At 45.4% G+C, this 14653-nt stretch overlaps 1 protein-coding gene across 1 annotated transcript in view; it reads left to right on the top strand.

Annotated features, from left to right (window-relative positions):
• The first annotated feature begins 3208 nt into the window (after positions 1 to 3208).
• The window catches only part of SREBP (Sterol regulatory element binding protein), a 58805-nt gene continuing 47360 nt past the window's right edge, over positions 3209 to 14653 (top strand). The window contains exons 1-2 of the mRNA XM_037421079.2: positions 3209 to 3385; positions 4869 to 5155. Coding sequence (XP_037276976.2) covers positions 3355 to 3385; positions 4869 to 5155 — 318 coding nt within the window. The 5' untranslated portion in view covers positions 3209 to 3354. The remainder of the gene's footprint in view (positions 3386 to 4868; positions 5156 to 14653) is intronic.

The following is a 14653-nucleotide window of genomic DNA, read 5'->3' as shown; positions in this document are numbered from 1 at the left end:
GAGAATCACAAGGAGGGGGGGAAACGTTTTGCGATGGCGGCCATCTTGAATAAAAGCCAGCAAAGCACGGAACAAGAAAAAGATACAGACGCACACACGGCTGGATGTGTATAATATTGATTAGTGTGAAATTGATCAAGCGATTGCCTGAATATGTACTCGAAAGCTTTTGCGATTATTTTTTCGGGAAGTCGTGTCTCAGAATGCAATTAATCTCTTTCTTTAGTGGTGAACTCTAAATGCACCACGGCGCGAACGGGAGCCGCCAGCGCGTCACAGAGACACATCATAACGACATTTCATTTCTTCTTCCTCTTTACGCTATTCCCCACAATTTCTTTTGTTCTGTGCTTAGATAATTTTTCTTCAACTGCCTGCCAACGTCTGTGTAAACGTTGGTGGCCATCAACTCTTCCGCGGTCATATTGTTTTTCGTAAGTGTACAAAGGTTTTTTTTTTTAAATATATGTAAACTATGCTATTAAATAAAAAAAACGGCATCTGTCTCGGTGCCGGGCTCAGCCTAACAACTCCGGACAGTCAGTTTCGCGCATGTTTCCAGCTAATATGCCATTTGTAGTACATCACCGATTGGAAATACGTACTTCGACATTTTAGGGGTGAAGCTTCTTAGGGTGTGGGTCTGTCCTTCCTCCGTTGGAGTATGTAGCCACCCTGCAAACATGCCACTACACCTCATCACTGATGCACCACTTCAACGACCGTAAAGCCAATACTGTTGAGAAGTAGCCAATATGAAATGCAAGGTGGTCATGTACTTGTATCCAGGTGCGCGTTAAAGAACCATAGATATTTCTACTGTGTCTATCCCTTGTTTCTACGTGACCGCCTATAATTCCGCCTCTTCAAACTGCCCACTACTTCATCGATCACTTCACCGACCATGAAGCCGTTATGATGAAGGGAGAATGGAAGCGACGTATAGCTACCACTTACCAATAACAAAGTTTCTTGTATAAATATGTTTAGAAGAATTTGTTAGCGATTTAGAGTTCTAGTTTTTCTACTATGGGAGAGCTTAAAGCAGTCCCGTATTACGCAGCGTAAGAAACGACGTCGCTTCTGTATATACAGTGCTTGTCACGTCTTTGATTATGTTGTGGGCGATATTCGCCGATGGTTCACAGTTTAGCGGTGAAACCCTCCTATAGCGCTTCGCCCCACTCATCATCAACCACTCCGTGGATATGCTGTGATTTTCTGCTGGTAATGCGTAAATGTATACACGGACTTCTGCTCAATGACTCATCCTGTATACCTGTTAGGCATGCTCATAATGTAGCGCAAGAAACGACAAAACGGACACAAAGAAGGACACCACGCAGGCGCATGGTTGGAATGAGGGCTTTCAATTGTTTTTTCCATTAGAGTTGTTAGTAGCGCTTGTGGTGTGTCGTTCTTTGTGCCCGTCTTGTCGCTTTTTTGCGCTCCATTATGGATGTGATTTGACACCAACTAGCCCAGCAACAACTCCTTCTGTTAGGCCTAGCGTCACAGGACTGGGAAACATTCTCGCAAAGCATGTTTATGGTCACCGGGGATTGATTATTTTCTTTAAAATAAAATATTCTTGCTATGTGGAACAATCGGATGCATACTTAATTGTCAATGGCTTCCAACAAACCATCTAGGTACACAAATAAATAACGGTAGGTGATCCCGATTGTTCATTTAATTGGCATTTTAAAACGCAGCGTAATGAACATTTGCCCCACGTCCAAATTTAGTTACCTCTAGTATTCCAGGAAGATCGCGCTAACGAAAAGCAGATTTTGCTCGTTTCTGCTCTATGAAAGGGCTTCAGATTTCAGAACTAGTGTTTAGGCGAGTGCATGATGCTTAACTGTCAAGCTATATATATTAAAATATGATGTTCGAAAGCGAAGTTTCACTTGCATCGGGTGCCCCCCCCCCCCTAGTCTGAATATCATCCCCCCCCCCCCCCATTGATTTATGCAACTGTTTTTTAAACATGGGAAGTACTCAAGCACGCCAGCAAATTGTGAAAAAAATTATCCATGATTATGACGTACCTTAGCACGAAAACTTGAGCGCAGCTGTAGGTATTACTTTCATTTGGTGATCTGAGCAAATAACTTGAGGGATACGTACAGTTTGCTTACAAAGAGAGAGACAGCTTTCTGTTTATTTTCTCTCAAAATATTTTTATTCATTTTTTTTTGTTCACAGTATCTCATTCTTGCTTGCTTGTTTGATCCATATTCTGTTATTATTCTCGTATATTCTCTTTTTTTTTTTGCTGCCCACTCCAGTTGCAGACAACTCTGCATATTTTTATACTTCAGATTCTTCAGCTTTTTAATGCATTCTTTGTTTATGTGGTGCGAACTGCAGATAGTGAGAAAAAAAAGAAACGAAAAAAAAAAAAACGTGTATTGTCGAGGCAGTGTTTGTTTCAGTGATGCCCGTTATCACCTCAACATGGAAGGGCTAAAGAATAATAACAAAGAAAACGCGCGTCACGTTGCTCAAGTAATATTCTCTGCGAAAGTTCCTTGAGTTGCGGCAGAGTCTAAGGAGTCAGGTTGCGGCGAGGGCTAACAGGCACTCAATGCTGAGAGCTGCGCTTGAACAGGAAAGAAGGCACTGCGCCGTGCTCCCTTCCGAGCTGCAGAAATTAGGTGCTTTTTTCCATCTTCTAACCACTATCACCACCACAGGAAAGATCAATATACTTATGCGAAAGCATCACATGCACGTGCATGCCTGTCCTCTCTGTGTCGTCGTTTGCTACCTGATAATAGTTATAGCGCGAAAACAAAACGACGACACAGAGACAAGAAGTACTTCTTGTCTTTGTGTCGTCGTTTTGTTCTCGCGCTATAACTATCGTCATGCCATACCAACTAGCCCAAGCTGCCACACTTCTAAGTTACGTCTTGTTCCCGTCTTCGTGCGATTACCGCTTTCATAATGCGCGCCAGGCCGCGCACATGCAAGCGGCAGCCCGAGAACAGCAATGACTTATTTTACTTGTCAATATATAATAAGCAATTTACAGCAATTTAAAACAGAACAGTACTTTTATTAACTTTTTATGGAATGTTAGTATATACGTAGGGAAAATACTTTTTGTGCATAAAAACTAGTTGCACAACGACACTGTGATGGCGCTGCGGGGCAAAACGGTGACGTCGTGATCACCCGATCGGTGGCGTGTTTTCCGATTGGCCAAGATCTCGTGGTCTCATGTCGGGTGCATCAGCGAGCCTTCGGAAAGCCTGACATGTATCTTTAAAAACTTTCCGATAAATAAGTTAATTGCTTTCAAGAAACCCTCTTACAGTGCGGGGTCATCAAGTAAACGATGCGATGGATCCCACATCCACTTCAGATATCGATGGTGCGTACCATTGGGGCAGTCTGAATACATCCGTGCGAAATGGCCTGTTGCTGAACGCGATCCCGTAGCGTGTTTCTTGAAGAACAACAAAGTTTTTCAGAAGTTTTTTCTCGCTATCCACCCCGCTAGTTCTGCTTATTCGCGCCTGATGTTTTGCGACAACCTTTTCTTCACTCGTTCGTGTTACTCAATGTATCTTCGTCCATTTACGTCGTTGTTTTCGTTCGGATTTTTCGTTTCGGTTACTTCCCCGTAAGTTCAAGTCGGTGCAATAAATCTATTTCCGGAACTGGGGTGTTAAAGCATGGATGCAAACCTGCATGGTCAGTCGGAAAGCCGTGCCGACCGTAGGCGGGAAAGCGGCGTTCTGGGTGCAGCCGTTGCTTGTACCGAGTGCGACGTTAGGAATAAGAAAACGTAGTGTTGTCCCATGTGCCTAAAGCAAATAAAGTTCGCCGAACGTCTTTTTGTCATTGAACATGAATTTAAGGTGTCATTACGTAAGACAGCAATGCATTTCGTGCTTGACATAGCACTAGCACGTTGTAATCGACTCAGGAACGCTACAGGTCGTATCCTCGTTGGGAAACCCACTTTCGGAGCGTCTCTTTTACTGTGCAGGCGTCGGTTGCTTACACAAGAAATATGAGACTGTAGAAGGTGCGTAACCAGCACACATGCTTTCTCCATTGCTTAGGTTGTTGCCCAAAGCTTATCTCTGTGATAAGGGGCAGTGGGGAGTTAGTGACTTCGAAGAATGCTTGTCCATAAAGCAAGGTCACGTTCAAGCGAAAGTGTCGCCATGAAGCGTAGTCTAGAATTCTAAAGTTAAGCACCCATAGCGTTAAGAAAGCCGAACGTTTTGTAAACATGGGTGGTCGCTGCAGCCAGCGTTTCAACAACCGGACTTGTTTTTTTCATGGTTACAAATTATGCTTTCCTCAATGCCTGTATGTCTATGCTTCGTACCCTTTTTTTCCTGTTGAGACAAATAAGGAAGAGAAGGTAACTGCAAAAACGGGGGGGGGGGGGGGGTGCATTTTTGCTCCTACCCCTGTTTTTGTTGTTGCATTTCTGAAAAAGGCAAGTCCACTTGTGGAAAACGTTGGCACCAGCGACACCCCGGTGTTTACGAGTTTCCTCTCTCTAAAAGCTTCCTTCAATCCCTGAACATCATAATGTTACAAGCAGCTCTTTGCCTAGCCTTGATTTACCGTATTTACTGCAATGTCACTATAGCTGTTTTTATGCCTAAAGTATACTGTCACATTATAACCGATGCAGAAATTTATATTGTCTAAAAAGTGAAATGTATACAATACTTCGATTTAAAATTTCTGGACGCAATGGAAAGTCACCCCTGGTGTTACAATTGTGTTTGTGTTACAATCAAGTAAATGAGATACTTTCCTGTCCTTTTTGATTAGCTATGCTTCAGCGAGGCATTTTTCTTATGCATGATTCCTTCTGCATTTTCATGCAGATATGTTTAACCTGATGCCCGATTCCCTGATTGGGTCATCGGAGCTTTTCGACAATGAACTCCTGGGCCTGCCCGTGCTGCCAGATGATCCGGCACTTATGGGTATCAAAGAGGAGGACTTGGACCTCGAGTTCTTTGAAGGGGAGTCCTCCCTGGTCGATGGACTGGTGACCAACCCGAGCTCGTACCTGACGACAAGTGATCCAATGGTGCCTGCCACTATTCTCCAAGTGGCAGCGCCTGTCCAGGAGCCACCAAAGCGTACACTGGTTGTGCAGCCCCAGAAGGTGCGTGCTCGTGCCTGTCTGAAAGCTATCGGGCATAGTTTTGATAAGAACTAATAACACCAATGGGAAATTTGTTGCTGTCTTTCTAGCTGTCTTTCATACATAACTGTGCATTCTCTTTTTCATTATTTAAAACAAGCTTAATTGCAATGCACATCACCCATCTCATGGTGGCTAGTTGTTCTGCAAACAGTTTGCTCAAGCACAGTTTGCTTGCATCATAAGGTGGCAAAAGTAGCCCCAGCTTTCTTCATATAATCATGCATACTTGACAAGCCCCAGCACGTGCAACTACAATCTCCCCACCACTTGAAGCAAAACAGGTGCTGCCATTAGTTTAACAAATGTGCAGTGCAGAAAAGCACAGTTTAGGATTATTAAAATGGTCTAAAACTCCCAGAAAAATGCCAGGGACCTTCATTGAAAGGAATTAAAGCGAATGAAAAAGCACCCTTTCTGAGGTGGGATCCAAATTCAAAACATTTGAAATAGTGGGTTCATATCACACCGATAGAAAGGGTGTGTTATGACTCTCAATTTATGTTGGAATTGCTATAGTACGCTGAGGGACCACAATTAATGCCTCCCATGCTTTCTTTGGCTTAACTCTCTGTTGGTTTCATTGGTTTTGTCGAACAAAGAAACGAGCCCCTTGAAGTAATTCTCTTTTTTTATAGTGTTGATAAGGGTGCATGACGTAGTCTAATGTGCTTGCTAGTTTTGGCCCAAATTTTAAGCTGTTATGTATTGTGAATCGTAGAGTAACATCTTTGGCTGCAGCATGTACGTCCTTATTCAGAAGTTTGCATAGCCTTTAGTAATGCTGTCTATTTCAAAAACACTTGCACTATCTGTCGTTGTAAAGAGTGAAGCTTTAGCTAGCTAGTCCTTTTGTTTGCTGCAGCTGTTTTGTTGAAAGATGCCAGCCGCATTTTGTGCTTAGAAAGTGGCATTTACAATGTGGTATTGCAGTCAACACATGCTGGTAGTTCGTTTGTATGAAATGCTCAAACACTTTATTCATATGTGGTGCCTTGTAACATTTGTTTTTTTTCAGGTAACCATTTTATCACTGTGATATGGGTGTGTATTACCTCAAGGAGCAATGGCCGTAACAGTCTTTCAATTCCGTCAAGCATGAGCAGCTACAGGGATTTGTCACATGTTTCAAAAGCAAAATGGAAGGGATCACAAAGGGGCAGAATGCTTTATCAGTGTCAATCAGTGTCACTCAAGTTTTTTTTTTTATATATACTGCAGCCACAATGAGGCTATTGCAGGAGTGGGAAAAGAAGTAAAGAATAACAAGACCAAATCAACATTCATGAACAGGCTTCGAGAAATTCTTAAAGCGGTAGAGAATGAACACTTCTGCACAGCACATTTCTGGCTCCTATAGTTGAAGGGGAAAGCTGTATTTGAACATGTCAATATGGGTGAAAAAAGTTGCAATATTGAAGGCATGGTCACTGCTCACAGAAAAAGATGTGGAAAATTTCAGATATGCTTCTAGAGGGCCGAAGAGAGAAGAATAGATGAAATTGTGCAGAAATTTCAGGCATGCAATATGTCGACGCTTCACAAGTGTAGTGAGACTTAGCTGGGGATGGAAATTTGTTGGAGAAAAATCTGTCATATCTTTTGCGTACAAAGCGCGCAGTAATTTTTTGAACAGCTTCTTGTTTCTTGATAGTATCACACTGGAGATGGAAATTTGTTGGAGAAAAATCTGTCATATCTTTTGCGTACAAAGCGCGCAGTAATTTTTTGAACAGCTTCTTGTTTCTTGATAGTATCACACTTCTTATGGGGTTCCAAATCACACTACCATATTCGAGAATGGGACGAATAAGAAAGAGTTTTGTAGGTAAACAGTTCGGTTTCCTGAGGAGCAAGACAGACCATACGATGTAAATAACCTAAACTCTTAAAAGGGCTTTGTTGCATATGAGATCAATATGTTTGGACCTTGATAAATTATGCGTCATAAGGATACTAAGGTACTTAAGTTTGGACACCCAGCACTAACATTGCTAATGTTTTCAAAAGTCAACAGGCACGAACGTCTGGTAAAGGCTTAATGACCTTGTTGGAGAAGATAATATTCATTTGCCAAGATTGGGACCAGCTGAAAAAATGGGAAAATTAATTGTGAAGAATGGCATGATCCAGTGGAGATTTAACAGTATGATACAAGATGTAGTCATCTGCAAAAAAGGTGTATTTTCACAGTAGTGTGCAAGGGCAGGTCATGATTATAAAGCAGGAATGAGAGGGGTCCTAGCACAGGACTCTGGGGAACTCCTGATGGAACTGGAATCGAAAACGAGTTAGTCGAGTTGAAGCAAACGTATTGTGAACGCTGCAAAGTAAGTCGAGTCGGATATTCCGCCAACCAATGAGGTAATCTTGGTGTGATTACAAGGGGGCTTGTGTTGCTACTGTGTAATCTTAGCACATTACTGATCACAGTGCTGGCATGTGGTTGTCGTGGTAACTGCAGTGCAGTTGGAAATGGATGTTTATTGAAGCCCCCTTTTTTTGGCCTCTTTTACCATAGCAAATTGTAAGTAGGTGTACTGCAGTGTAAAACGATGTTCTGGGTCATTTTTCATTGGCACACATAGCCATTTTAAGCTGATGTAGTATAGTCGAACCATTACGTCAGCAATATTTAGTTAATGTTTTAATGGTTCTACAGAATACATTCATATGTGGAGGCCAGCTGCTACTCAAGTTTTTTGCAATTTATGTGGTACAATAATGAAATGCCTAGTGAATTTTGTAATATGGGCATTGACGTGCACATTTGTAGTGACTTGTATACCATCTTGAACTGAGCAGACGCTTTCAGTGGCTCGCATTTCCCGATTGTTCCATTTCATAATACAGTACAATGCGAGAGATTCCAGAAATACAAGTGTTCTGGGAAAACCGTTAGCAGATAGCTATTGGAAAAGCAGCTTGGCTGAGCTGATGGTTCGTTATTAATGAGTATGCGTGAATATTAAAATGAATATAACAATTAACTTTGCTACAACATAAATTGGAATTATTCAAAAGTTTTTAAGTATTCGAAATGAACGAATGAGCATATACTTGATTGCACATGACCTCCTGCAAAAATGGTTTCACTGCTTCTTAGGAGTTCTATGCTGTGAAAACATCTATCCAGAAAAAAAACTTGCACTGTTTCGAAGTCCCATTTAAGGGTTGAATGGACATATTACCCTCAATCTTGTTATATGAGTTTATATGCTCTAAGTATTTTAATTTTTAAAAAGTAAACTACTTCACCTGTTATCACTGGCTGTCACAGGCCCCCGTTAATTAGGGAGGCGATCGCCGGGCTAATTCCAAGGGCCGAAGTATCGGCCCCCCGAACCGCAACACAAAAGCGTGGACAATTAGAAGTGGTCCTATTTGACGCGCCAGCGGACGCCGGCTGTGGCCCAAAGAACAAGTCAGAGCCGAGAGTTGATAAACAAAACAAAATTATATTCTCAATTATGGCAGATCAAAACGATACACAAGTATGCACACTCGACAATAGTTGAATACAATATGTCACCAATCAAACAATGTACTACACAGTACAATCAGCCACACTCAAAACAACGGGCACAGACAACAATACGCCCCACAATGCAGTCACATGCATCGAACAACCAAGACACTTAAAGACTAAAGAGTTGGAAAACTTATTCAGTCCAAAGTTCTTGGAACAAAAGTCTGGATGATACTCTTCCGAGAATCACTCACTCGAAATCCAGTGTTGTTGTCGTTCCGCTGCCCCCGCAGTTTTTCTTCCAGGAAACCTCGCGTCTTCAATTGACCGTTCTCCAGGCTCCAAACTTCTTCGCCGGTAACACGTCAGCTTCCCACACGCAGCTGTTGCCACGCGTCTTCGCTCGATAGCGGTAGACACACACTCTTGCCGGTAGCTCGAGTCTTCACCCCTGAGGTGGAAATCCTCTTCTTCTCCTCCTTTGTCACGGAAGACAAAAGGCTTCGCCCACAAGGCGGAACACCCTACGCACTCTGGCGCATACTTTCTTCTTCTCTTGCTTTGTCACTAAGGACACAACCTTCACCGACAGACGCGGCGGGACACCCTACGCACTCTGGCGCTAACTTCCTTCTTGTCCTGATCTCCCATCTCTGCTGCTCGGTTAAACACCTTCCGCGCGAGATTCCAGAAAGTTCTCATCATTTCGTCGGCGCGATACGCAGCAAAGGCTAGGGAAAGCACGAGACGGTACGAGACCGTCCGCGAAAGATGATGCAACCCTGCATCACCACGCCCCTTTCCATCGAGAACTTTCTAGGGCTTGCTCGGCCGCCGATGTGAGGAGGTTCGTCGGCGAACCTACGCTTCCGAGGGGAGAGGGACGTGCGCCCGGGGAGTCTTTGGATACCTGTTTTCTTTTTTTATCATTGACCACGAGGCATCTCTCCGGCGCTTCATCGCGAGAATTTGGCGGCGCGCCCTTTTTGAGCGCTCGTTTTGTGACACTGTCCCCAACTTTAAGAATATTATCTCATAATATTCAACACCACACAAACGAGTGCGAACAGTCCCCACATTCTCAGAGACTGTAACATAGTCCGTCGCTCATGACACGTCACATTCACAATATACCGTATTTACTCGATTCTACCGCGCCCTCGATTGTAACGCGCACCCGATTTCCACCGCGAAAAAAAAAAAAAACGTAAGACATCGATTGCAACGTGCACCCATTTTTTTTCGCTGGCCCGCACGATCACACCACTCGAAAAAACGATTCCTTTCGGAATTATCTTCCATAAATTGTCTTCGATATGAGGTACGGGCGAAGCTTGTGCCCATCTGACGTGTAACAGAGCATTGCCGTCACTGTAGTTTTACCGTGGACCGATGCCAGCACGCGAACTTGCTTCGCCCCCTTCTTCTCGACAGTTGTGGTGCCAGGCATGTCGAAGTAAAGAGGCGTCTGATCGGCATTTCAGATTTGCCCAAGCAGGTAGCCGTTGTTGCGCCGCAAGTTTAGGACGAACCTCTGAAAACTGTAAAGCTTTTCATCGTACTTCTCCGCAAAAGTTTTCGCATATGCATGTTCCCCTTCGGAGGGAGGAGCCTCGTCTCTTCATATAGTTAATTAGCCAGCACCTGCTCGCTTTAAACTGGCTCCGCATTAGACCTTTTTCTAAGACTAATTGCATAGCCCGCACTTGGAGCAGTTCTGTCGTCACGGGCCGCTGCGCCGCTCGCTCCTCAAGCACATACTCGCCGAGCAGCTCTTTAATTTGCGTAAACCGACCCTGCTGTGGTTCACTGAAGCCTTTGCGTGAAGCTTTGCTGTCGACAATCTGCTTTTGTTTCCGCCGGTCCCGCACGCACGTTTCGGGAACGACCGCGATGCGGCCCGATTTCCGTCCGTTTCTGCACACGCGATGACTTTTCTTTTAAAAGCGGCATCGGGGTGCACTCGAGTTTTTGGAGTCGGCCCTTCCACGTCGTCGATGCTAATGCACTACTAGATGACGAACTCCTCAGCACACGTACGAAGTGCCGCACATGGTAAACACATAGGCAGAAATAGCCGACGCATCATGCCGACCACGGAGGAAGGAAAAAGGTTTTCCTTCCTCCGTGATGCCGACGCACGTAGGGGGCGGCCATTTTGGATTTGCGATGGCAATAGATTGACCGTAATTTTTTTGTTCGTACTTGATTCTAACGCGCATGCGATTTATGAACTCGCTTAACCGGAAAAAAGGTGCGCGTTAGATTCGAGTAATTACGGTATCACTCAATACAATTGTACATTATAATTCAATCTCACAACACATGAAATATAACCACAGGTACATGACTACAACACTCCATCACATATTCCAAGCAATACAAATGTACAAAGTTCTCTCATTACAACAATTCTACAATACTATACATCACATCACCGTAACAAACATTTTGACTCGCTCGACATACAGTTGTCACACAGGATAACAACCACATTAACTTAACATATTGCACTCAGCACTGTCAAACTCATTCCGATACGACCTCAGCACCTATCCTGAGTATTGAGCTGCGCTTGCGCCCTTTTTTGTGGTACTCGCTCGATCTCTTCTTGTTTTTCCTCGTTCTGTTCCGGCGAGCCCTATCCAACGACGGTATCTGAGGCGGCGTCTCAGCCATCGTTGTCACTTCCGACATTGTTAGCGGGTCATAACGCTCAACCGATCCTGTCCGGTTATTCACCCGCTTGTTCATGTCACGACATTTGGCCTTGCTGGCCGACTCCATCACCTTTACACTGTCGCTCGGTTGAGGTCGTGCCGACGTAAGTCCAGCTGCCCAGCACGTAAACTTATTCAACAGGATAATCTCCTCATTCACTGTCTCTTACACCACGGCTTCACCTTGGGCTTAAGTGAGATCCTTCACGGGATGCTCCTCCACTGTATCTCGCGGTTGCTTGGTTGGCGAGGGCTCTATCTTAGGGCCTTCTCCCAAACGTTCTGGATCATTCGGCTCTCGCGCCCCGTCGATGTTTCCGATGACAAGGTCGTACAGGGGGGTCGTCATGCATAGAGCAGTAACCTTCCCGCTGAAGTATGGGGTTTCAACCTCGATTTCTGCTTCGGGAAGCATCCGAACCGTACTGTCAATTAGGCAAACTGGTTTCGTTTTGCCTGTTAACTCACTTTCCCGTACCAAATTTCTCCGCACGATAACCGTGGAGCTGCCGGTGTCTCTTAACACCGTAATCTTCTTGCCCGCAACTTTTCCAGGCAGCGTTGGCATTCCCTTCGTGACACCGGTTGGCTGTTTTGTCATTACAGCACCCACAATAGGAAGTTTCTCCCCATTTTTCAACTCTACAATCCGTCGGTGACGGCATCACCATCGGATTTCGGTGCTGCTAGCACACAGGATACCTGGTGAGTTTGACTCACACCATTACGACAAGCGTCTTTGTGCCCAGTCTGACCACACTTGAAACATTTTACAACCGTAGGGCTCGTGAAGTTAGTACGACAGTTGTTCGCGCGATGACCCACTCGGTTACACAGAAAACATCGCGGAACACTCTCCGGTGCACGCTTCTTCTGTTCGGGTGCCGAATTTTTCGAGTCTTCGGGACACTCCTTCTTGACTTTGGCCAAATTTGTGCCACCTTGCGCTTCCAAAAATTGGTCGGCCAATTCAAGCATGCCTTCAAATGACTCAGCCTTCCTCTCTTTCAAGTACAGCGACAGGCTTGGGTGGCAACTAGTAAGAAATTGCTCTCTAATTAGGAGCTCTCTAAGCTCATCGTACTCCTGCGCTGTCCCTGAAAGTTCAATCCATCTGTCGAAATGATGGCTAAGTTGGGCGGCGTACTGCGTAGCCGTCTCACCATCACCTGGCTTTCCTGTCCGAAATCTGTCCCGAAATCCTTCCACAGTAAATCTAAATCACTTCAGTAAAGCAGCTTTCACCTTTGCATAGTTGGCTGCATCGGTCGGTGTCAGCCTACCGTACACACTGAGCGCTTCACCACTCAAGCAAGTACTCAAAGCAGTTGCCCATTGATGTTCCGGCCAATTCTGGCTCCTCGCAACCGTCTCAAATCGGTGAAGGTACGCGTCAAGGTCGTCCTTCCTTTCATCAAACGCTACGAGCAGCTTGCTTGGGTTCAAGAGGAAGCCGTGGTCCTCCCGTTCGCTGCTTTCAACTCTAGCTTGGACCGGAGTTTCACTTCGCTGTTGCAAACGGAGCCGCTCGAGTTCCATCTCGTGCTGTCGCTGCCGTTCCCTTTCCTCTCTTTCTTCTTTCGCCCTCTCGGCTGCCAGTCTTTCTCTCTCCAGCTCCAACTTCAATTGCTGCTCTCTTTCTTCTCTCGCCCTTCCGGCTGCCAACTTTTCTCTCTCCAGCTCCATCTTCAATTGCTGCTCTCTTTCTTCTTTTGCTCTCTCAGCTGCCAACCTCTCTCTCTCCAACTCAGCTGCTTTTTCTTCCTTGGCTCTCTCAGCTGCCAACCTCTCCCTCTCCAGCTCAACTTCTTTTTTCGCTTTGGCTCTTTTGACCGCCAACCTTTCTTTTTCCAGCTCAGCTGCCTTTTCTTCTTTGGCCCTCTCTTTTTCTTTTTCCTTCTGGGTGACCCACTTCCGTAGTTCGGTGCCAGAAAGACCCATCTTCTCACCAAGAGCTACAAACTTTTCGAGATCCATTGTGTCTTGCAAATGAGGTCTTGCCGCGTGCAAAAAGTATCTGCCTAAATCAGTCTATCGGAACACTCCCCTGCACTCGTTATAGAGAACACTGAGCAACACACAAAATCATTCCGATAGCAGTATGAACAACTCGAGGCTCTTTCTCACTACTTTGGACACACTGTGCACCAAAAGGGTCCTTTCGCGGACGCCAGATTAATAGTCACGCCCCGTTAATTAGGGAGGCGATCGCCGGGCTAATTCCAAGGGCCGAAGTATCGGCCCCCCGAACCGCACCACAAAAGCGTGGACAATTAGAAGTGGTCCTATTTGACGCGCCAGCGGACGCCGGCTGTGGCCTAAAGAACAAGTCAGAGCCGAGAGTTGATAAACAAAACAAAATTATATTCTCAATTATGGCAGATCAAAACGATACACAAGTATGCACACTCGACAATAGTTGAATACAATGTCACCAATCAAACAATGTACTACACAGTACAATCAGCCACACTCAAAACAACGGACACAGACAACAATACGCCCTACAATGCAGTCATATGCATCGAACAACCAAGACACTTAAAGACTAAAGAGTTGGAAAACTTATTCAGTCCAAAGTTCTTGGAACAAAAGTCTGGATGATACTCTTCCGAGAATCACTCACTCGAAGTCCAGTGTTGTTGTCGTTCCGCTGCCCCCGAAGTTTTTCTTCCAGGAAACCTCGCGTCTTCAATTGACCGTTCTCCAGGCTCCAAACTTCTTCGCCGGTAACACGTCGGCTTCCCACACGCAGCTGTTGCCACGCGTCTTCGCTCGATAGCGGTAGACGCACACTCTTGCCGGTAGCTCGAGTCTTCACCCCTCAGGTGGAAATCCTCTTCTTCTCCTCCTTTGTCACGGAAGACAAAAGGCTTCGCCCACAAGGCAGAACACCCTACGCACTCTGGTGCATACTTTCTTCTCCTGCTTTGTCACTAAGGACAAAACCTTCACCGACAGACGCGGCGGAATAACCCCACGCACACTGGCACTAACTTCCTTCTTGTCCTGATCTCCCATCTCTGCTGCTCGGTTAAACACCTTCTGCCCGAGATTCCAGAAAGTTATCATAATTTCGTCGGCGTGATACGCAGCGAAGGCTGGGGAAAGCGCGAGATGGTACGAGGGCCGTTCGCGAAAGATGACGCAACCCTGCATCACCACGCCCCTTTCCATCGAGAACTTTCTAGGGCTTGCTCGGCCGCCGATGTGAGGAGGTTTGTCGGCGAACCTACGCTTCCGAGGGGAGAGGGACGCACGCCCAGGGAG

This window comes from Rhipicephalus microplus, chromosome 2, assembly GCF_043290135.1.
Source record: "Rhipicephalus microplus isolate Deutch F79 chromosome 2, USDA_Rmic, whole genome shotgun sequence".
Taxonomy (NCBI): Eukaryota; Metazoa; Arthropoda; class Arachnida; order Ixodida; family Ixodidae; genus Rhipicephalus; species Rhipicephalus microplus.
Note: the sequence above shows the minus strand (reverse complement) of the source record. Positions and strands in the feature narration are given on the sequence as shown.